The sequence below is a fragment of the Thermobia domestica genome, chromosome 11 (genome assembly GCF_964235325.1).
Source record: "Thermobia domestica chromosome 11, izTheDome1.hap1.1, whole genome shotgun sequence".
Taxonomy (NCBI): Eukaryota; Metazoa; Arthropoda; class Insecta; order Zygentoma; family Lepismatidae; genus Thermobia; species Thermobia domestica.
The window spans coordinates 135,367,577-135,392,615 of NC_137464.1; the positions used below are offsets into that span (position 1 = coordinate 135,367,577).

Consider the following 25,039-nt stretch of genomic DNA (forward strand, 5'->3'; position numbering starts at 1 on the left):
TGTATTGACATGTTCTACAATATTATTAGCACATAAGTACTAGTGGTAGTACTTATATATATATATATATATATATATATATATATATATATATATATATAGTGTGTGTGTGTGTGTGTGTGTGTGTGTGTGTGTGTGAGTGAGTGTTTGGGAAAGAGGAAACAAGTCCTAATTATCAATTTTCAGATACAGAACTTTAAATATTTTTATTTACTCATTTTGCTTGTGGCTTGCGCTGACAATAGAATATTGTTCTTCAACATTTATGATCGAAACTCCAAATATTAAGAAACGACAATCAATTGTCAACTTAATCTGTTTACAAAATAGGTAAAAGTTTTTAAAAGTCTTGATCTGAAAATTGAGGGTTCAAGCGTAGAAACGTATAAGCACTCAATTTTTAGATCAAGACTTTTAAAAGTTCCTTATCCATTTTTAAGAGGATTGTATTGACATGTTCTACAATATTATTAGCACATAAGGTAAATTTCTATAAAGTGTATACAAAATACTTACTTGTATACAGTGTATAAAAGTAAGTATTATGATCAAGCTAAATTTATAATTTAAGAACTGAAACGATTCCTGCAACTTGACAGATCGGTATCAGTTTTTATGATTATTTTGAAATATGAGAGTGTGATAGAATAGAGTGGAAGCTTTCACTAACCGAATAGAAAGGTGCACACAAATACGGCGCCACATGACTTAAGGCCTTGTAATTCGATGGTGCATAGACCCATAAAAACAACAGATGGACCCTGCACTACTATAAGGTTCTTCACTGTAAACAGAAGCCATGGAATGAAAAGAAAGGGCTCATTCTGAAAAAAAAAGAGAAAGAAGAAAAATTAAAATAAGTACACGCGCAGTGTTTAAGCAAATTGATCTACTCTAAATTTCGCGAAATAGAACATTAATATAGAAAAACTAGTATCGAGCTCCTATTCTGTAGTTTAAGAGCATTTTTATTATTTATACTTTTCTTCCTTTCTAGCATATTTTACTGAGCTACAGTGTTTTTCAAATTCCAAGTGATTATGAATATAACAACTATATAAAATATGACTACGCGTATCGCTCCGTACTTTGTATAAAGTATATTAATTAATGGTTTGGTGGAAATAATTGCTTTGAGCCTGAAACTGTGAACTCGAGCCCGAAAATATTAATCAATTTTACTATTGCTTTCACTTTAACTGCAACGTTTATGCACCGATGCTAAATCAAATGATGAAGATAAATGCGAAGCAAGGTGATGATGATAATGGATAAATGGTGTAATGAAGAAGGTGAGAGACAACCGAACGCCGAGAGAATCCATACACGCCATCTCTTTCCACTACAAAGCCTACTCGACAGGAGTTGGGATCGAACCAGAAACCAGAAGTAAACGCTCTGCCAATCAACATCCAAGGCCCTCTATTTTCACTTGGATGGTTGGTTGGTTGATTTGAAATTCAGCATCCTGTTCAGCACCGAGGCTACATAAAACATAGGACTACAGCTTAGTGTAGGATCCAATCACTTAAGCTCCTACCCAGAATCCAGCCCGGGTTCCGTCAGTCCTAGGCGCGAACGCCAACTCGACAACCACAAGAGAGTTTATATGTTTACTTTTACATGCATTTCCAACATACCTAGTATTTCTTTATTCAGGTAGGCTCTACATCAGTGTCAATCACTGAAAGCATTCTCTATAACTCTTTCTGTGGTTTTTGTATCCAGAAGGAGCAGAAAGTATTCCGAAAAACATACCTCACATTTCGAATCAGACAGAGATGACACATTAGGAAAACAACTAATATTTAAAATATCTTTCCCAGAATTCTCTTCAGCCATGGAGAAATCTACTGTGTAGAATTATAAAATGTAACAATACCATTGTCTTGCTTACATAGAATTCCAAGTACTTTGTGATTTATTTACCGTACTAAGAATCTTGATTTTTATTGAAACTAGTCCTTAATTATTTCTTCTCATACACCCAATCATGCTTTTAAACAGGCTATTTAAAACATTTTGCTTATTGAAAAGCCTCGTAATTGATAGTAAAATGATATTACAGTATGGACGGGACTTTAGTTCAATTAACAACAAAAAAATTAAATATAAAATATATAGATTGTGCAAGAAGAATGCTTTTAAATCAATGTCATACCTAGAAGAGGGGTTATTAAGGATCAGAAGTATTGAGCGAGCTTTAAGACAACTAAGACGTAAGTTTGAAGCATCTTGCAAATAGCAATATCATCATTCTTTTATTGTGACAACCATTTACTAGAGAACTAAAAATCAAGTAACAAAACAATTTTAAGAGCAGGAAGTCTTTTAAAGTGGATGTACACCTAAAGTTCTCAATATCTGAATACCTCAACAATTTTCATTTTAACTTTTATTTTCCTTTTCCTTAATTCTACAAAACTGATGTGGTTAAGTATCAGTTAATTCATGGCTTTACCATAACAATGCCACATAAAACACTTTAAAATGTAAAGAATTACTACATTTTTGCTTTATGAATCTAATTCTTATTCAACTTTAGTTATACCTACATATGTTTATCACATAGTAAGCATCCGCAAAGGAAGATGATAAAGAAGTATTAATATTGAAAGGATGATGAAGAAGGATATTATTAACATTTTAGTTACACATTTTTTTACTATAATTAACGTCTCATGTTTGTACGTTGTAGGATGAATAAGTTGGTTGTTAGTTTGAAGTTAAACACTCTTCTCAGCACCAAGGTTATGTGAGAAATATACCCGCAGCTTAAAGCGGGACCAAAACACACGAACTCCCATTAGGAGTCAAGCCTGAATCTTTCTAATCAAAGACGTGTACGATAAATACGAGCAAGCTCTGTAGAGTATACGAGAAAATCAGAAGGAACACAACAATAGTAGTTAATGCAAATCTTGATATACAAACATTTTTTCTGTAGCAAACGGAAATCGAACACACGACTTCGTCTTGCACTCACCATTCACGGCCTCACACCACTCGGTTAGACACATTCGAGTTTTTGAGAATTGAGAAAGTAGTACGCTAACTTTATCCATAAAATTATTTTTGGAAGAATATGAAAACGTACAAATTATTTTTACCATCTTTTTCTCACATAACAGCTCCAATTAGTTGGCAATACTTGCTCTTTGATCTTAATTCTTTGCCTGTATACTCCACATTGTCTACACGCTTCTTCAGAACTACGAGTAGTGATGGGCACTAGCGAATACTTTTTCCTATTGAATAAATATTCGATAGTGGCGTGTAGATAGTTTCATTCATTTGCCCGATAGATTTTTATATTTATTCAGTAGTAGTGAGGTGAGGTGATTTTGAGTTTTACGTCCCGTTCAGCAGCGAGGCTATATGAGACGTGGACCTACTGATTAACGTGGAATCCGAACCACATGGGTATTCAGTAGTAGTGTTCTTATATGCTTCCCTGCTGACAATACGGTTATTTGATTCTCTGTGTGTTACTATATAGCCGATCTCCTTACTCTACCATTTGTTTTGTAATGCCAATATACCAAAGACGGTTCAAGTAAGGAAGTTAAATATTTTATTGAATTATCTCATTATAGCAAATGAAATATTCGTCCTTCAGTTAACCAAAAATGTATAATAAAAAGCTATTGATTAAAATGAGTCAAAGAAAAACGCACATATTGAGAAGGCAAAGATTACTTGGCGACTGTTTATTCTGTGAGGCGTCTCTTTATTTTAAGTGGAATATAAATTTATTCGATGGTCTATAAAAATAGCAATAATATTATTTTCCATTTGATATTATTTCAGTAGAGTCCTTAACAAGGTTTAACCATTAATACAGTGCTATACGCGGCTCGTGAAAGAAATGACACTGGTAAAAAATTGTTTATGACTTCAAACTAAGGGAATAAAGGTTATCTAACAAATGAATTATTTTGTATAGCAATAAGTACATTAACAAACGGTTCTTCTTTTAGTTTGAAGCGAGAAAAACTTTAATTTTTGGAGAGTTCTGGCGAAAACAATAATAACCCTCATTTTAAAACCAAGTGAGTTAGTCCCAGAAAAACAATAACACTTATGTAAGATGAATTGTCGAAAGAGTTCACAACAGCATATTCAGTAGGCTATTTTTTTCTATTTTGAATTGTTTCCGCAATTCAGGTCATATGAGTGTTATCATTGTTTTTCTGTAACTAACTCACTTGGCTTAAAATGTAGGTTATCATTGTTTTCCCACGAACTCTCCATTTATCAATGTGACTTCCCTCACAAGCTGCCTCTGAAACTCTAATCACCCTTGTAAGAACGCTAAATTGAACAAAGTTTTCTAAGCTAGTTATCTTGTTTTGTCACAAACCAATTCCAGGCCTCTCTACCACCTTGGAAGGGATTACAAATTTCGAATAGTTATAAATATTTGGGGCGGAGAATTCTCACCGTTATGCAGTACTATTCATTGATGCTTTTCAGTAGACCTTTGAATCTTCTTTACAGTAGCGTAGCTAGATTTTTTCAGGGGGGGAAGAAGGGCCCAAGAAAATTTTGAGGGGGCCATCTCCAATGAATGAAAAATTTTATTCACACACACACACACACACACACACACACACACACACACACACACACACACACACACACACACACACACACACACACACACACACACACACACACACACACACACACCACACACACACACACACACACACACGGGGTGGGGGTGTATGTGTGGAAAGTGAACGTTTTCATCTTTGTTGTTTCCGATTTTACTCTTTAAGGTGAAAATGTAAGAATTTACTACCTCAAACAACTAGGATACATGAATACTATTGATTTCTAATATAAGTAAGTAATTATTTAATCGCTGCATTTAAAATATATGTGGCTGGTTGATTTAAGTGGAAGTAGAGAAACACACTTTTACAGGTAAAGAAAATAACTTACAGGTTCATGCTTCTACTTAAAAGAGGATCTTTCTATTCTTGTGGGCAGGAGCAAACTTATCAACAATTTCTTCAAGATCTAACGATTTAGCCATTTTCTTCAATATAAAGCAATCCTAAGTTTTTCAACCTATCATTAGTCATTGAATTGCATATATGTCTTTAATCTTTTCAAACATGGGAATGACCTTTCATATGTAGCACTAGAAACTGATGCAGTCACAGAGATGATATCTAGCTTGTAGGTTTCTAGGAATGCGTTTTTGTAGACGCAAAGATAAACGAAATTCATAAAGAAATCAACTTTGGTTTTCTCTCGTCTTCATACAACTTAATTGTTGTTTGGGATGATTTTGAATTCACATTTGAATATTTCCGAATAACTTCCATAATACTGGGTCATAGATTCCACAATGTTGTAATTAAGAATGTTTTCATCTTTTGGATGCGGAGTAGTGATTTATCTAATGATTTTGCTACATGATCCAAAGCGTTTTTTCGTCTCAGTGATTGTCTTATCAACAGTAGGCAGGAAAATGTCTCTTAGTATATTATCTTTTAAAAAATCGTTTTCTGCCTCCAATGATGGAAGATATTAATCCAAACTGAATTTCCATGGTGAATTTCTAGTACGTTTCCACGAGGAACTCCTCTATTCTATCTAATTCTTGCTCTGGAATTTCAAGACCATTTTTTTTCTCTTTTACATATCCACAAATATTCTTGCTAAATTTGACCGAATGTTGTTCGTTGAGAGTTCTATTCTCCAGACCTCATCTTCGACAGAGTTTGAACTAGTGAGTCTACAAGAATCAAACCTTCCGACATGTCTGCATCTACTTGAGATAAGGCGAAGCTCAAAGTTACAGCATTGGAGCAGTCATCTCAAATTTTACCAACCCGGAGACATTCACTCTCGTACAGATCACATTAATTTGCCGGATGAAATAATGGAAGTAAATAAATATCACAAGTTACAAGGTTTTGTTTATTACCGCATAATAATATAAACAGTTGTCTGGTAGATAAACTGTATTATTATTATTATAATAATAATAATAATAATAATAATAATAATAATAATAATAAAGTAAAAAGTGATGTACAAGGACAAAAATGCTTACGAGACAAACGCCGCAGAGAAACAGAAACTGAACTCTAACAGGACACTGATTTGCCATTCCAGCCCACTTTAAATTATAAGCCTTGCTCTTGAAGTTTAAGTTTCATTTTAAAGTAAACTGGCCATAATTATCATGTATTTTAATATTTCAGAAAAATGTCCCGATTTCATGCTCCAAAAATATGGTAGCTAATCAGTGACGAAACTAGACATTTGGTGCCCAGGGCAAATTTTGTGATTAGTATTCCCTTTCATCTACATCTACACTAATAGACACTCCGGCGGGAACTCATGTGGTTCGGATTCCACGTTAATCAGTAAGTCCACGTCTCATACAGCCTCGTTGCCGAAAGGGACGCTAAACTAAAAATCAACTCATTAACTGAACTAATAAACACACAGATTAGTTTACTGGCGCCCGGGGCAACTGCCCCGGTTGCGGCATATTCTTTTGGTCTGGCCGTAGCTCAATTATTTTTGGTTACTTTTACCCTTGAGCTTTAAAACTGAGTAATGAATGTGCCTTTATTTTGTTAAAATAAAGCAAAAAAAAAAAAAAAAAAAGGAAATGTGTTTTTCTTTCCCTAATATCAAGTGTTAGAAGAGACATTTAAATCGGGTCTCCTCACAGCAAAAGAAGTATACGTGGCCTTTATCTTTCTTTCGTTTGTTTACCTTCAATAGTTTTTAGAATTTGACGTGAATTCAAGTACACAAACACTTCACACCCACACCAAATGGTTAAAGCTCAGCGGTAGAACATCAGCTTAAGATTCGGAAGATAGTGTGATCGATCCCTCGTGAATAAATATTTCAACTGATGACATTACCAAGATTCTTCCTGGGTGTCACTAGGGAAATTATGGTGGCCCTATTTACTCATTTCCCCTATTTCTGTCCTCTGAGTCTCGAATGTTTCAAACCCTTAGAATAAATTCATATGTAGTTAAAATAACGCTACTATCCTGTAGTCAATGCTAAATTAATATTGTAAGTTTTGAGATTAGATTTGAAGAAGGGGCCTATATCCGGTTGAAAATTCATGTCACCACTTATTTACTGTTCCGCATAATTCCCAGAATGTAATTTTCTCAGAAATGCATATTTTGAAGGAGAACTAATATATAAATCTTTGATGAAAATGGATATTTATTGGCTGAACTTACTGAATGGAATATCTATGGACCAGTCCCACAAACTCCTCATATATCTCTGATTACTAAATATCAGATAACAGGATGATACAATCTGGTCATGGGAGTAACTATCACTTTTACACAAAATAGCAGTACTGCCGCGACCAAATTGTATCATCTCGGTATCTTGTCTGATGATTAGTAATCAGGAGATTGTAACACTGCTTTTGTGATAAATTTCATAATTCCTCAAGTAGTGGCAGTGTTAGGATTAAGCTATAGTTAAAATCGTTTAAAAGAAAATATTTCTGAACGATTTATTTATAAAGAATCGTTGATTTTTGTTAGAATCATTTCCACAGGCTTTAGTTAGTAATATAGGTCCATCAAGCGCTGACTTCGTTTTCCTTGGAGATCGCTAGTATCGCTTACTAACATCGCAGCAGAAGGTTTCTGCTTAGTTGCCACGGCCAAGAGCGTTAGGAAAGTAGACGTACTAGAAACAAGACCAGAAGGTAGTCGAGTAGGAGAACCAGTATCAGTAGCAAATAACAGTTGTTGGTAGTATTTGGTATTTTAATTTTCTCGAACGATTGGGATATGAACAACAGAGAGAATGACAGAAATAATAAAAACTTCTGCTATCTTCTTTTACTATATATTAAACAAGACAGCTCGATATTATTTGATAAAAATAATAATAATACCAAAGTGTTTAATGGATGCATTTGTTCTGTCACCATAATCGATAAAAATTAATTACTTCTTTCGTCCAACACAAGTGCAAAGTTTTACTGCAGTGCACACTATTTGTAAGTAAGCATCTCTTATTTTAGTAGGACTTTCAACATCGAAGCGAATGAGAATGCCGACTGATTTTGCTTCTTTGGTTCTTTGTTGAAAACAAAGAAGATAACCAGATAAGGAACAGAGGTTAAAAGAAACGTTCCTATGGTGAGGTCAATGCATGCACCTTACATATTTCGATTAATTATATCTTGCTGTACTACAAACAAAAACGAGCCTGGAGATTTTTGCTCGGAACGCAGACTATTGCGACATACGGTATTCTGCAATTGGTAACTCTGTTGTCGAGAGATATTTTGGTAGTAGTTTCACTTATGGCCACTATCAACTCACCGTTTGTCGACCTATAGCAGTATCACTCTGTGTGAGGGGGCCACTAGTGGGGCCAAGATTTTGAGCAAGGGGGCCTGGGCCCCCAGGCCATCCCTTGGCTCCGTCAGATTCCTCGCTTGCTCTGTTTTACCATAACTATAGCGCGCTTGAAATTACTAAATTTAGTTGAGATCAACTGACAGATAATTTCCCGTCGTAGATAAATGAACTCTTCCTTAAACCGGAGTATCTTTTTCCGGAGTGAAATACGCCTCAAATTGGAATTTGAAGTAGATCCACCCCGTCCCCTTTATGATAACCTTGTCACATGAAGATACGTACGCTGTAACTTTTTCCTTTATGTCTCCATTGCTTGAGATTGAATATAATTCATTCAATAGTTTTGACAGTCAATTTTCCCTTCATGATTCCTTTGCCTGATGATTGAATTCATTCGATAGTTCGGACAGTCTACTATTGGCTGAAATGTATTCGGTATTCCAGAAAAGTAGTAACTGTTTTTTTTCATTCGATAGGAATAAACTAGTAGTGATATTATGCCTCTTTCAGAGCTTCGTAAAAGTCACTAGCGCTAATAAAAAGGTATAATTATCGGCATCACACTCTGCACCTGACCTTCCAACACGCTAACATTCACTCGATGCTCCTCAAAAGCATGCATTTCCGTAGTCCATGTTATTGGTCCCTAAGAAGGGCGTAATAGTACTGCTGGCTTATTGTTGAACATACTGTAAGGTGCTAGCAGGGACCCTGAAATAGTATAATATAGTTATGTATACACGACTCCAAAAGTGCATTACCACCTGCAATTTTCCTTTTCCTGCAATAGCAGGCAACCCAAAAAGCTCGGCGCTTCGGTTGGTTGCGAATTCGAAAGGCGTTGGACCAAACCTCAATTTTGTAACAAATATATCAATGTGGCAAACTGCAAATAAGAGAATAAAACAAATTGTTAAGAATGACAACTTTATTATTGTGACGGAGTTGGATGACATCAAAAGTTAGAAAATGATCTTACTTAAGCAGTTCAAACAAGATGAATGGCAAGAAACAGATATCAGAGAAAACCATTTCCATCTTTCCAGCCGGAAGAAGAATTTCATAAAAAAGAAAAATACATAATGTAAAAGTTTAATATAAAACACAATCCCAAAATTTTCAAAGCTGACACCCGAAAGGCAAGAACAACTGAAACGAAATGAGTGAAATTGTGCACAGATATTGCAGACGTAAAATGAAGGAATACGGGTTTCGTATTTTAATGACAAACGGTTGGGTGGGGCATGGGCCCCTCCAAACATTTGATCACGAAACATCAAAAGTACTGGTAACATGATGTCAGATGTGTGTAAAGAACATAAAGAATTGCAGCGAAACTTTACGTATGGACAATACGAAAATAACAAACGAATACGCTTTTTTATTTTCTGCGGAATAACGGTTTTAGGGGGGAAAAGCCCCAACCCAAAATTTTGAAAGTTGACTCTCAGAAGGCAAAAAGAAGTGAACCGAGGTAAACGATATTGTGAACAGAAATTGTAGATGTATAATGACATAAAAGGGTTTTGAATTTTCCTTGAAAAAACGGTTGGGTGGGGGACGAACCCTTCCAAACTTTGATCACAAAATATCAAAAGTGCTAGTAACAGTATGTCAGATATTTGTAAAGGATATGGAGAATTGCAACATAATTTTGTGTATGAACAATACGCAAAAATAAACGAACACGGGTTTTTTATGTTCTGCGGAAAAAATATTTTAGGGGGCAAGATCCCCAACACAAAATTTTGAAAGATGACACCCGAAAGGCAAAAACAAGTTAACCAAAGTGAATTAAATTGTGCACAGATATTGTAGAAGTAAAATGACAAAAAACGGCTTTCGTATACTCCTGCAAAAAAGGGTTGGGTGGGGCAAAGACCCCTCCAAACCTTTGATCACGAAATATCGAAAGTGCTAGTAACAGTATGTCAGATTTGTGTAAAGCACATGAAGACTTGCAACGAAACTTTGTGTATGGATAATACGCAAAAAATAAACACATACTGTTTTCTATTTTCTCAAAGAAAAAAGGTTTTCGGGGGCAAAAGCCCCTACCTAAAATTTTGAGTGTTGACGCCCGAAAAGCAGAAAGAAATGAACCAAAGTGAATGAAGTTGTGCACAGATATTGTAGAAGTAAAATGACAAAAAACGGCTTTCGTATACTAATGCAAAAAAGGGTTGGGTAGGGCAAAGTCCCCTCTAAACCTTTGGTCACGAAATATCGAAAGTACTAGCAACAGCACGTCAGATGTGTGTGTAAAGGACATGAAGAATTGCAACATAACATTGTGTATCGACAAGACGCCAAATATAAACGCATACAGTTTTTTTTATTTTCTGCGGAGAAATGGTTTTTAGGTTGCAAAAAAAAACACCCCAAAATTTTGAAATGTGTTGCTGAATGCTAAGAGAAAGTGAACCAAAATTGTATGTAATTTTGCACAGACATTGTAGACGTGAAATAATTATATGGGTTTCGTATTTTCCTTCAGAAAACGATTGGGTGGGGCACTAGGGTTGGTCGTTTTGCCACTTTTTTTTTTCGGAACAAAATGTAATACCTGGCAAAAGTGGCCAACCCACATGGACATTACAGGTATAGATTTTTTTAAAAATCGGATAATATCTTCTGTGAGAACTATTGCCTCAAAGTTTCAAAATTTCACTGAAAATTACAAAAAATACCAAAATTGTTCATTATTTTTAGTTATGTTAAAGTAAACATGTTTTTGGATTTATATGTGTCAGATGCTATGAAAAATGACATTCAAATCTCAAAATGCCAGTTATATGCCCTGCGGTAGGATAGGGGTGCCTCCTCTGGGACCGGCAAAGGGGGCAAATTCAGTACAATTAAGCGTTTCTACAGCTATTTTCGTCCTTGCTTTTTCCTTCTACTGGTGGTTCATAGTGGTAGCAGAGCATTGTTATTTTTCACCATGGCAGTTCCACCCCTCCACCTCACAATACTGCAACGCCCTTCTCCTGTCCCGATCTGCGTAACTCAGCGTCACTATCAGGAACGAGCCCGATACGCTTCAAATTGGGCGCCATTTCTCAAGCGCTATATTTGGTTACTGTTGCCTTCAGCTTATATGAATTGGCCGTTACAGATAATAGTTTGCTAATTACTATTTTCACAGAAAATGTTGTATTTCTTTTTTAAAAGTCAATATTATTTATTATATCACAAAAATGACTTCAGTGACAATGAAGCAGACCTTGAAGAGAAAGCAGAGGAAAACTCTTCTGAGGAAGAGACCAAACCCAGAGACAGAACATCTAAACCGAAGCTAGATTTGACTGAAACTGTTATGATTGCTCAGAGATATAATATAAGCGAAAGGTCTGCGGCACATATAACATCAACTGTGCTTCAGGCAGCTTTAAAGGCTGGAATTATAATTTCTTAACAATCTAGCAACATAAGTCTGCTTTAATTGTGGACAGGAGCAAAATAATGCGTGCGAAACTTAAAATTGCTCGGAATTTAAAAGAAAGTTCTTGAAATGATGATCCCATTAAAAGCCTATACTTTGATGGTCAAAGGGAAGACACTAAAACACATGCACATGCAGGCATCGTTAGAGAGGAGCACTTATCACTTGTGGCTGAACCTAACTCTCAATATGTCGGTGACATGACACCATCCTCTGGCACTGGCCATGACGAGACCACGGCTATTTTCGAGTACATCATGAACCAAATCGAAGGTGACCTTGATGAAGTTGAGGTTCTTGGGTGTGATGGAACAAACACTAACACTGGTTAGAAGGGAGGTATTCGTCGAAAATTAAAGGAACTAACAGGCTATTTGTCTCTTACATTTTAACGAACTGCCTTTCCGAGCCCTCTTCACGCATATTGGCGCTAATTCAAGCCCATATTCTTACACAGGTCCCATAGGTTCAAAACTATCTGACTGTGAAAAGCTTCCAGTGGTGTCATTCAAACCAATAAAATGTGACTTACCTCATCATAGTCAGAAGAGCTCAGAAAACTCAGTAAAGACCTGAGATACTTATCTCAAGTCTTCCATTGCTAATAGTCCTCGTCACGTCTTTGAGACTATTTATAGGTCTAGATACCAAACGAATACCAGGCTGTAATCCGTTTATCTATTCAGACGAATGAATTTCTCGCACTCCCAGAGAATGTTCTTTTCGCCATGATGACTGATGTTCTATTTGCCGTCCAGCAAGATGCATTACATAACATTCTTAGTGCTCGAAAACACAAAGCAGAGAGTCTTCGTAACACTATTTGATATAACATCATTCCCAGACTGAATTTTGAGGCGAAAGATTAAACTAAAATGATTTTTTGGGAAAGCACTGATGTTTCAATATCTGTACCGCCAGTTCTAAGGACGGTACCAAACAAATAGCTCATGGACAAACTTTCACTTTCTGACAACAATGTGCCAGAATAGTCCTCCACCGTCTATCCATGCCACACGATGGCAGTAGAACGGATAGTGAAATTAGTCACTGAAGCAACCTCTCGAGTATGTGGCAGTGATGCTAGGGATGGGATGATCAGGTCAACCTTACTTTCTAGGCAAGCTGTGTCTAAATTGCAATCAAAGTCCAAATTTGTGACAATTTTTCCTGACAGTGACGAATTGTATAGTTCATCCGTCTCTATATATGGTTGGTTGGTTGGGTAGGGCTGGCGCGGGAGCCCTAGGTGCAGCCACCTTCACGTGGTAGACTCTGGAACAGGCTATATGACCAGGTGAGCGAGGACCTGCACAACCGCTTAAATGTACTGAATTTGCCCTCTTTTCTGGCCCCAGAGGAGGCATCCCTATCCCCCCCAAGGGCACACAACTGACATTTTTATACTTGAATGTCAGTTTTCTAGGCAACTGACATGTATTTAACCAAAAAATGTTAACTTTAACATAACTAAAATTCATGAAGAACTTTGGTATTTTTTGTAATTTTCGGTGAAATTTTGAAACTTTAAGGCAATAGTTCTCACAGGAGATATTATTCGATTTCAAAACAAATCAAACAATGTCCACGTGGGTTGGCCACTTTTGCCAAGTATTACATTTCGTTCCGAAAAAAAAGTGGTAAAACGCTGCACCCTAGTGGGGCACCGAACCATCCAAACCTTTGATCAGAAAAAATCAAAAGTGCTAGTAACAGTTTTTCAGATGTGTGTTAAGGACATGAAGAATTGCAGCGAAACTTTACGTATGGACAATACGAAAATAACAAACGAATACGCTTTTTTATTTTCTGCGGAATAACGGTTTTAGGGGGGAAAAGCCCCAACCCAAAATTTTGAAAGTTGACTCTCAGAAGGCAAAAAGAAGTGAACCGAGGTAAACGATATTGTGAACAGAAATTGTAGATGTATAATGACATAAAAGGGTTTTGAATTTTCCTTGAAAAAACGGTTGGGTGGGGGACGAACCCTTCCAAACTTTGATCACAAAATATCAAAAGTGCTAGTAACAGTATGTCAGATATTTGTAAAGGATATGGAGAATTGCAACATAATTTTGTGTATGAACAATACGCAAAAATAAACGAACACGGGTTTTTTATGTTCTGCGGAAAAAATATTTTAGGGGGCAAGATCCCCAACACAAAATTTTGAAAGATGACACCCGAAAGGCAAAAACAAGTTAACCAAAGTGAATTAAATTGTGCACAGATATTGTAGAAGTAAAATGACAAAAAACGGCTTTCGTATACTCCTGCAAAAAAGGGTTGGGTGGGGCAAAGACCCCTCCAAACCTTTGATCACGAAATATCGAAAGTGCTAGTAACAGTATGTCAGATTTGTGTAAAGCACATGAAGACTTGCAACGAAACTTTGTGTATGGATAATACGCAAAAAATAAACACATACTGTTTTCTATTTTCTCAAAGAAAAAAGGTTTTCGGGGGCAAAAGCCCCTACCTAAAATTTTGAGTGTTGACGCCCGAAAAGCAGAAAGAAATGAACCAAAGTGAATGAAGTTGTGCACAGATATTGTAGAAGTAAAATGACAAAAAACGGCTTTCGTATACTAATGCAAAAAAGGGTTGGGTAGGGCAAAGTCCCCTCTAAACCTTTGGTCACGAAATATCGAAAGTACTAGCAACAGCACGTCAGATGTGTGTGTAAAGGACATGAAGAATTGCAACATAACATTGTGTATCGACAAGACGCCAAATATAAACGCATACAGTTTTTTTTATTTTCTGCGGAGAAATGGTTTTTAGGTTGCAAAAAAAAACACCCCAAAATTTTGAAATGTGTTGCTGAATGCTAAGAGAAAGTGAACCAAAATTGTATGTAATTTTGCACAGACATTGTAGACGTGAAATAATTATATGGGTTTCGTATTTTCCTTCAGAAAACGATTGGGTGGGGCACTAGGGTTGGTCGTTTTGCCACTTTTTTTTTTCGGAACAAAATGTAATACCTGGCAAAAGTGGCCAACCCACATGGACATTACAGGTATAGATTTTTTTAAAAATCGGATAATATCTTCTGTGAGAACTATTGCCTCAAAGTTTCAAAATTTCACTGAAAATTACAAAAAATACCAAAATTGTTCATTATTTTTAGTTATGTTAAAGTAAACATGTTTTTGGATTTATATGTGTCAGATGCTATGAAAAATGACATTCAAATCTCAAAATGCCAGTTATATGCCCTGCGGTAGGATAGGGGTGCCTCCTCTGGGACCGGCAAAGGGGGCAAATTCAGTACAATTAAGCGTTTCTACAGCTATTTTCGTCCTTGCTTTTTCCTTCTACTGGTGGTTCATAGTGGTAGCAGAGCATTGTTATTTTTCACCATGGCAGTTCCACCCCTCCACCTCACAATACTGCAACGCCCTTCTCCTGTCCCGATCTGCGTAACTCAGCGTCACTATCAGGAACGAGCCCGATACGCTTCAAATTGGGCGCCATTTCTCAAGCGCTATATTTGGTTACTGTTGCCTTCAGCTTATATGAATTGGCCGTTACAGATAATAGTTTGCTAATTACTATTTTCACAGAAAATGTTGTATTTCTTTTTTAAAAGTCAATATTATTTATTATATCACAAAAATGACTTCAGTGACAATGAAGCAGACCTTGAAGAGAAAGCAGAGGAAAACTCTTCTGAGGAAGAGACCAAACCCAGAGACAGAACATCTAAACCGAAGCTAGATTTGACTGAAACTGTTATGATTGCTCAGAGATATAATATAAGCGAAAGGTCTGCGGCACATATAACATCAACTGTGCTTCAGGCAGCTTTAAAGGCTGGAATTATAATTTCTTAACAATCTAGCAACATAAGTCTGCTTTAATTGTGGACAGGAGCAAAATAATGCGTGCGAAACTTAAAATTGCTCGGAATTTAAAAGAAAGTTCTTGAAATGATGATCCCATTAAAAGCCTATACTTTGATGGTCAAAGGGAAGACACTAAAACACATGCACATGCAGGCATCGTTAGAGAGGAGCACTTATCACTTGTGGCTGAACCTAACTCTCAATATGTCGGTGACATGACACCATCCTCTGGCACTGGCCATGACGAGACCACGGCTATTTTCGAGTACATCATGAACCAAATCGAAGGTGACCTTGATGAAGTTGAGGTTCTTGGGTGTGATGGAACAAACACTAACACTGGTTAGAAGGGAGGTATTCGTCGAAAATTAAAGGAACTAACAGGCTATTTGTCTCTTACATTTTAACGAACTGCCTTTCCGAGCCCTCTTCACGCATATTGGCGCTAATTCAAGCCCATATTCTTACACAGGTCCCATAGGTTCAAAACTATCTGACTGTGAAAAGCTTCCAGTGGTGTCATTCAAACCAATAAAATGTGACTTACCTCATCATAGTCAGAAGAGCTCAGAAAACTCAGTAAAGACCTGAGATACTTATCTCAAGTCTTCCATTGCTAATAGTCCTCGTCACGTCTTTGAGACTATTTATAGGTCTAGATACCAAACGAATACCAGGCTGTAATCCGTTTATCTATTCAGACGAATGAATTTCTCGCACTCCCAGAGAATGTTCTTTTCGCCATGATGACTGATGTTCTATTTGCCGTCCAGCAAGATGCATTACATAACATTCTTAGTGCTCGAAAACACAAAGCAGAGAGTCTTCGTAACACTATTTGATATAACATCATTCCCAGACTGAATTTTGAGGCGAAAGATTAAACTAAAATGATTTTTTGGGAAAGCACTGATGTTTCAATATCTGTACCGCCAGTTCTAAGGACGGTACCAAACAAATAGCTCATGGACAAACTTTCACTTTCTGACAACAATGTGCCAGAATAGTCCTCCACCGTCTATCCATGCCACACGATGGCAGTAGAACGGATAGTGAAATTAGTCACTGAAGCAACCTCTCGAGTATGTGGCAGTGATGCTAGGGATGGGATGATCAGGTCAACCTTACTTTCTAGGCAAGCTGTGTCTAAATTGCAATCAAAGTCCAAATTTGTGACAATTTTTCCTGACAGTGACGAATTGTATAGTTCATCCGTCTCTATATATGGTTGGTTGGTTGGGTAGGGCTGGCGCGGGAGCCCTAGGTGCAGCCACCTTCACGTGGTAGACTCTGGAACAGGCTATATGACCAGGTGAGCGAGGACCTGCACAACCGCTTAAATGTACTGAATTTGCCCTCTTTTCTGGCCCCAGAGGAGGCATCCCTATCCCCCCCAAGGGCACACAACTGACATTTTTATACTTGAATGTCAGTTTTCTAGGCAACTGACATGTATTTAACCAAAAAATGTTAACTTTAACATAACTAAAATTCATGAAGAACTTTGGTATTTTTTGTAATTTTCGGTGAAATTTTGAAACTTTAAGGCAATAGTTCTCACAGGAGATATTATTCGATTTCAAAACAAATCAAACAATGTCCACGTGGGTTGGCCACTTTTGCCAAGTATTACATTTCGTTCCGAAAAAAAAGTGGTAAAACGCTGCACCCTAGTGGGGCACCGAACCATCCAAACCTTTGATCAGAAAAAATCAAAAGTGCTAGTAACAGTTTTTCAGATGTGTGTTAAGGACATGAAGAATTTCAACATTGTGTATGGACAATACGCAAAAAAAAAAAAAAAAAAAAAACATATACTATTTTTTATTTTCTGCGGAAAATTTTTTTAGCGGCAAACCCCCCAAGAAAAATTTTGAAAGTTGACACCCGAAAGGCAAAAAGAATGAACCAAAGTAAATGAAGTTGTGCACAGATTTTGTAGACATAAGATGAGCTAATACGGGTTAAGTATATTCGTGGAAAAAAGGGTTGTTTGGGGCACCGACCCCTCCAAACCTTTGATCACGAAATATCGAAAGTGCTAGTAACAGTATGCCAGATGTGTGTAAAGGACATGAAGAATTGCAAGATAACTTTGTGTATGGACAATACGCCAAAAATAAACGAATACTGTTGCTTTTATTTTCTGCGGAAAAACGGTTTTAGGGGGCTAAGAAGCCCAACCCAAAAGTTTTAAATTTGACTCCCGAAAGGTAAGAAGAAGTGAACCAAAATGAATTAAATTTTGCAGATATTGCAGATATAAACTGAGGGAATACGAGTTTCGTATTTTCCTGTAAGAAACGGTTAGGTGGGGCACGGACCCCTTCAAACCTTTGATCATGAAATATCAAAAGCCCTAGTAACAGTATGTCAGATGTAAAGGACATGAAGGATGTGAACGAAAGATTTCGTATGAACAATACGCAAAAAATAAACGAATACGCGTTTTCTTATTTTCTGTGGATAAATGGTTTTAGGGGGCAAAAGCTCCCACTCAAAAATTTGAAAGTTGACGCAAGAAAGACAAGAAGAAATGGACCGAAATGAAGGAAATGTGCACAAGTATTGTAGAGGTAAGATGAGGGAATATGTGTTTCGTATTCTTCCTGAAAGAAAAAGCTGTTGAGTGGACCGAGGCTTTGAAGGGCGAGAGATATGCACCAAAGCGAATGAAATTGTATGTAGATATTGGGTGTGTAAACTATGGCCCTTCGTGTTTCACATGTGTCCTGTCTCCATCCGATTTCTTTAAATTTTTCAGATCAACTACAAGCGTTTTTAATAAAATTTCAGGAGGCACTTTTAACCCTTATAATGTTTTTCGCATAAACAAAATACGTGTCGATTTATTTCCAGTTTGCTCTTGATCTGCCAAATTTGAAGCAAAACGGATAGGGAAAGTTGAGAAACACTAAAGGGCTTATTTCACGTAGGGTGTATATAATATCTACACACAATTTCATTTGCTTCGCTCCACTCCTTCCTGCGCTATTAGGGAAATATCTACTTTTTTCTGATGGGGCCTAGGCCCCAAAAGTGTTTTTCCACTGAAGGGGAAACACGTTTCATTTATTGTTTTGGAATATGCGAAGTTTCGTTACAATTCGAAATATTCTTTAAGAACGTCTGGCATATGCTTATTTGCAATTTTGATATTTAGTAATCAACTGTGTAGAAGGTCCGTGCCTTACTCAACCGCTTTTTTCCAGGATAATACGAAACCCAATTATCTCATCTTACGTCTACAATATCTGTGCGCAATGTAATTCAATTCGGTGGAGTTTTTCTTGCCCTTTGGGTCTCAAATTTAAAAATTTTTGGTGTGGCTTTTGCCCCCTTAAAACGGTTTTCCGCATATTGTCCCTACACAATGTTTTGTTCCAATTCTTCATGTTTTTCAAGTACATGTGACATACTGTTATTAGCACTTTTGATATTTTACGATCAAAGTATTGGAGAGGTTTGTGTATAATCTAAACTGTTTTTTTTTTTTCAGGACATTAACAAACCTGTATTCCCTAATTTTATGTCTACACTATCAATGAACAATTTTATTCACTTCAGTTCATTTCCTCTGGCCATTCGGCCTCAATTTTCAAAATTTTGGGTGGGAGCTTTTGCCCCTAATACCTTTTTTTTCGCAGAAAATAGAAAACCCGTATTCGTAAATTTTTCCATACACAATATGTTGTTTCAATTCTTTTTGTCCTTCAAGCACTTCTGACATACTGTTATTAGCACTTTTGATATTTCACGATCAAAGTTTTGGAGGGGTCTGTGTCCCACCTAAACGGTTTTCTTTTTCTCAAGAAAATCAAGAACCCGTATTTCCTCATTTTATGTCTACAATATCTGAGCACAATTTCATTGACTTCGGTTAACTTCCTCTGGCCTTTCGGGCCTTAATTTGAAAACAATTTGGGTGGGGGCTTTCCCCCCTAAAACCGTTTTTTCCGCAGAATATTAAAACCCGTATTCCTTTATTTTTTGCGTACTGTTCTTACACAAAGTTTCCTTGCAATTCTTCATGTCCCTTATACACATTTTACATACTGTTACTAGCATTTTCAATATTTCGTGATGAAAGTTTTGAAGGTTCCGTGCCCCACGTAACCGTTTTTTTCTCTTTTAGGAAAATACGAAGCACGCATTCCCATATTTTGTCTGCAATATGTGTGTAAAATTTCATTTACTTCTGTTCAATTTATTTGCCTTTCGGGCGTCAACTTTCAAAATTTTGCGTGGGGGCTTTTGCCCCTTAAAACTGTTTTTCTGCAGAAAATGGGAGACACGTATTCGTTTATTTCATGTGTAATATCTACCTGCCAAATTTTATCAAAATCGAAGTGTTACACATCGGAAGTGTTACTTGTTAGTAACTAATATATCTTTAAAATTTTGGAGGCGCGGTGGCTCAGTGGTAGAGCGTTCACCTCCGGTGCTTGGCGTTCCATGTTCAATCCCAGCTCGCGCTGTGTGGAATTAGTGGTGGACAAACACCGTGCTCGTGTGTTTTGTCGGGGTTCTCCCGTTTCCTCCCACATTTTTCATTCCAGCATTTCACTCATCTCTCATCATCACTGTCTCCTTTAACCTAACCGGCTTAAACGTGGGGTGTAAAACTTAAAGATTTCATTTGATTTTTTCTTTAAAATTTTATGATCAAATAGTGGGAATTAAAGATTATACAAGTGAAAAATTGAGATCTATTGCAAGTTTCGGCTCCTTTCAACATTGAAGGAAATGACGGCACAGTTATTTGGATTCAAGGTAGACATAAAATTTGAAACTGGGATTTCACTATATTTCTGTCATCATTTTAATGCACACTGTAAAGTTCTTAAATTCTAATTAAGTCAGGATTTTGTATCCAAATTACGTTGCAACATAATAATTGTTAGAAAACCCGAATTGGCAATGCAAATTTAAGATTAGTCGATGCTTTAGATAGCATGGGAAAAAGGTGAAGAGTGTAACCTAAGTGTGTGGCCAAGTAGGTTGCGAGGCGATGTAATAAATTGCATGTCTTCTACTTGCCAGAGTCCAACTCAACCGTTTCATTTTGTTTTAAAACAAAACACTTTTATCAAGAGTTACATTAGCATACAGTACATGAGTGACAATGTATATTATGATAGAATATACTATGAGTTTTAATAGAAAAAGTGCAGACACTCGATAATTATTACATAGTAAGATTTCAATAGATTCAGGCTTGGTCGTGCCGTGTGTGAAGTTATGAAATAATTATTGCCTTTCCCTTGACCCTCTGGTATACACGGGATAAAATGGGTTTCGATCCTACTTTATTTACATTGGATAAAGTTGGAAACTATGCTTTAGTCCCTACGCTGATCATATCCTGGTTCGGAGGGTAGATTTCCGAGACGAGACGAGACGTCTCTTGAAATGCCCCGTCTCGTCTCATGTCTCAAAAATGCAAACACAGTTTTTGAAATTGTTTAAAATTTTATTAACTCGGAATAAATTATTGCCTTCGAAAGTATACCAGCGTTTGCTATTTCAAATGAGACCGTTTATTATTTCAAATCCGTTCTGTATCTTTCTAAAGTAATAAATACTGGAATTGGTTTCTAGGCTGTTTCTGAGTGAATACTTTCTTCAAAATAATATTAAAAATTATAAAAAGATTTTCGAGACATTCGAGTCGAGAAATACGTTTGTCCCGACACGTCTCGAATTTTACAAAGTGTGTCTCGACTCGAATTCCTGTCGAGATTCGACACATGTCGGCTCGTGAGCCTCCCTAAATATTCATATTTTAAATGTGCAATACTACCTCGCGAAAAATGACACCGAAGTTAATTTACCAAAGTCTACTTTCTTCTTGTTAGATTAGTGATCGTTGTTTAGGATAGATTATGCAAAGTCAGATATGGTTATGTATGTTTACACTTTCGTTTCTTTCCTCAAGGGGTCGCGGTGGCTCAGTGATAGAGCGTTTACCTCCGGTGCTTGGTGTCCCTGGTTCGAACCCAGTTCTCGCCGTGTGGACTTTGTGGTGGACAAACACTGTGCTCGTGGGTTTTCTCGGGGCTCTCCCGTATCCTCCCACTTTCTTCATTCCACCATTTCATTCATTTTTGATAATCACCGTCTTCTTTAGCCTAACCGGCATAACCGTGGGACTTAAAACTCCAAGATTTCATTTTTTCTTTCTTTCAACATGTATTCCTATCTATTCCCATTTATTATTAATAATATATTTCTTCCATTTATTAATAACTATTAATAACTATATAATAACTATTTATATTAGATTAGGTGTATTTCAAACTGTTTTTCTTCCAGAAATGTTTTTAGGGGGCACTGCCCGCCCGGAGCTCTGAGAGTACCCCCGGAAGAGACCAAAATAATACGTGTATAATATAATAATAAATGGAATAATATTAACAGTGTAGAATGATATTAATAGAATAATATATTAATATTAGAATAATATATAGAATATAAATAGAATAATAAATAGAATAATAATAGTTTCTGAAAGAAACACAAACAACAATAGAACCAACGGCGCCGACTTTCCAAAATTTATGTGGGTGCATATCAATGGCGGGGCGTGTTATATGTTTTCAGGGGAGTCTCGATATTGTTTTTTTTCTTTTTGATGATTTCTTTTCAGTTAAAATCTTTTATGAACATTCATAAAGGGCTGTGCTGTGATAAAGTAAAATATACCGGTAATATAAGGATAAGTTGGGGCTATCCTAGCTCAGTCGGTAACAGGGCTGACTTAAACGTAAAGAAACAGGTTTAAACCCGTGTTCAAGTTTAATTACTGTAACGCATATTCCCAATATATACAATCGTGATATTTAGTGTGTATTTTCAACAACTTACATGATAAACAATGAGTGCAAGAAGCAGTGATATTATCAACACGTTACTAAAAGAAAATACTACATTCATACAAATTAAAATGAAAAAATCATCATAAAAGAAAATAATTTTAATGTTATTGCAGAAAGAACTTGCAAGGAGTTTGTTGTGGACATAAAATATAGTGACTAACTTAGTGTGTTCCTTGGTTGCCTTTGCACAAGCAAACTTGAAACAAACAATTATGCTTTAGAGGTTAGAAATTTTCACTTCCATCTCGATGTTTTAATTGTTTATTTTTTGATAGTGGCAAGTGAGAAAGATTTATTTCATTATGTTTCTATGAATCTAAAAATCTTGCCTGCAACACCCTGACAAGATTATTTGTGTGAGTGGTGGAGCCAGGGAGTACCCACGTAGTCGGCGCGCATGGACAAAACAACTCCTAGCATTTCTTACACAGTACATGGTTGTTTGGCGTAGAACGTTGCTACTATACTAGCGAGTTCCAGCTAGTTAAGCCTTTTATTAACAGCCGGAGGCAGCATTCTGTTATATCGTTGTAGTGAGTCGTGTGTTAAAATACTCCTAGTACCAGCGTTTTCATTCTTCTATTGACCTTGAAGAACAAAACAAATGCCTTTCGAGGAATACAAGTTCCCTTTAATTCATGAAGTTGATATAGAAATCACCTTCCAACCTATGCTGTGCAGAAATGCTGGAAGTCTTTCTAAAACGAGCGGAACGAGCGAGCCATTTATCAAACGGCTCGACTCGAAACTCGACGTCAAAAACAGTGACTCGTCTCGGAACTCGATTCTAGAAAATTACCTTTGATTCGACTCGAAACCCGGGGAGCGCGGTGGCTCAGTGGTAGAGCGTTCACCTCCGGTGCTTGGGGTCCCTGGTTCGATCACAGCTAGCGCCGTGTGGACTTTGGGGTGGACAAACATTGTGCTCGTGGGTTTTCTCGGGGTTCTCCCGTTTCCGCCCACTTTCTTCATTCCACCATTTCACCCATTTCTCATTATCACCGTCTCCTTTAGCGTAATCGGCATAACCGTGGGACGTTAAACTTAAATATTTCATTTTTTTCGACTCGAAACCAGACTTGAATTTGAGTCGAGTTTTAGCTCGACTCGTGCCCATCCCAAGGCATTAGAAAAAATGGCAGCTTATTATTATTCTGCTAAACTAATTATATAATAATAACAATGTTATGTAAAATTAAAAATACAGAATATAGAGAAGCGTAGGATATGCAAACTGATCTGAAAGAACTCCAATATTACATACCATCAACAACTATTTTCTAGTAGTACAGAGGCCTGCTCATCAGAACACCGTTTATTCATATTAACCCCTTACTGTATATCGTTAATTATGGTACCCTTGTTTTCAGGGTGGGAATTACTGGTGGGATGAGGGGGACAGACAATGAATAACGCGGAGAATCAGTCGTATTAGCAAATGCTAAAACAAATCTTATGCTCTTACTCACTTTCACTTACGTGTCTGCTCACTACGGATGCATTGTAAGCATATACATTAACATATAGGCACGAGAGAATATATAGGCCGAACTCAGATTTTAAGTACAGTGTCAAAGGTTCATTTCCATAAACTGTAGTCCACTTATGTTCTGCAATAATAGTCCACTTATGTTCTATTAAATCCACTTGTTCTATTTATTGGATATTACAAATATTATGCAAACTTGCAAACTAAAATGACACTATAACAAAAATTAAAACAATATGGTAATAGATACAAATGTAGAGGATGGATATGACATGCCCGAGTATGATGGAAGCAGCTATTTGTTTACTTCTTGGCCAACCCACTAAGAGCATTTATAGATCCATATTCTACTTTGGTATGCGCAATTAGTACCAGAGGTGGCCATTTTCCACTGGGCTCGCTCGGGCTCGCGCTCACTCGCGCTCGCGCTCACTTCTCTCAACTGAGCTCGCACTCACTCGGGCTCGTGCTCGCTAGTCTCAACTGGACTCGCGATCACTAGCGCTCGCTATCACTTCTCCCAACTGGGCTCGCGATCACTCGCGCTCGCGCTCGCTAGTCGCAACTGGACTCGCGTTCGCACTCACTAATCTTATCTGGGCTCGCACTCACCCGGGCTCGCGCTCACTTGTCTCAACTAGACTCGCGATCACTAGCGCTCACGATCACTTCTCCCAACTGGGGTCGCGCTCACTCGCGCTCGCTTTCACTTCACTCCACTAGGCTTGCACTCACCCGGGATTGCGCTCACTCGCGCTCGCGCTTAGTTCTCTCAACTGAGCTCGCACTCACTCGGACTCACGCTCACTTGGCCATTTTCCACTGGGCTCGCTCGGGCTCGCGCTCACCTGTTTCAACTGGGCTCGCGCTCACTCGCGCTCGCGCTCACTTCTCTCAACTGAGCTCGCACTCACTCGGGCTCGCGCTCGCTAGTCTCAACTGGACTCGCGATCACTAGCGCTCGCTATCACTTCTCCCAACTGGGCTCG

General features: G+C 37.3%; 1 protein-coding gene across 1 annotated transcript in view; it reads right to left on the bottom strand.

Annotated features, from left to right (window-relative positions):
• LOC145663668 (uncharacterized) overlaps positions 1-25,039 on the bottom strand; it is a 1,076,255-nt gene that overhangs the window by 122,630 nt on the left and 928,586 nt on the right. Inside the window, exon 5 of the mRNA XM_081729765.1 lies at positions 671-824. Coding sequence (XP_081585891.1) covers positions 671-824 — 154 coding nt within the window. The remainder of the gene's footprint in view (positions 1-670; positions 825-25,039) is intronic.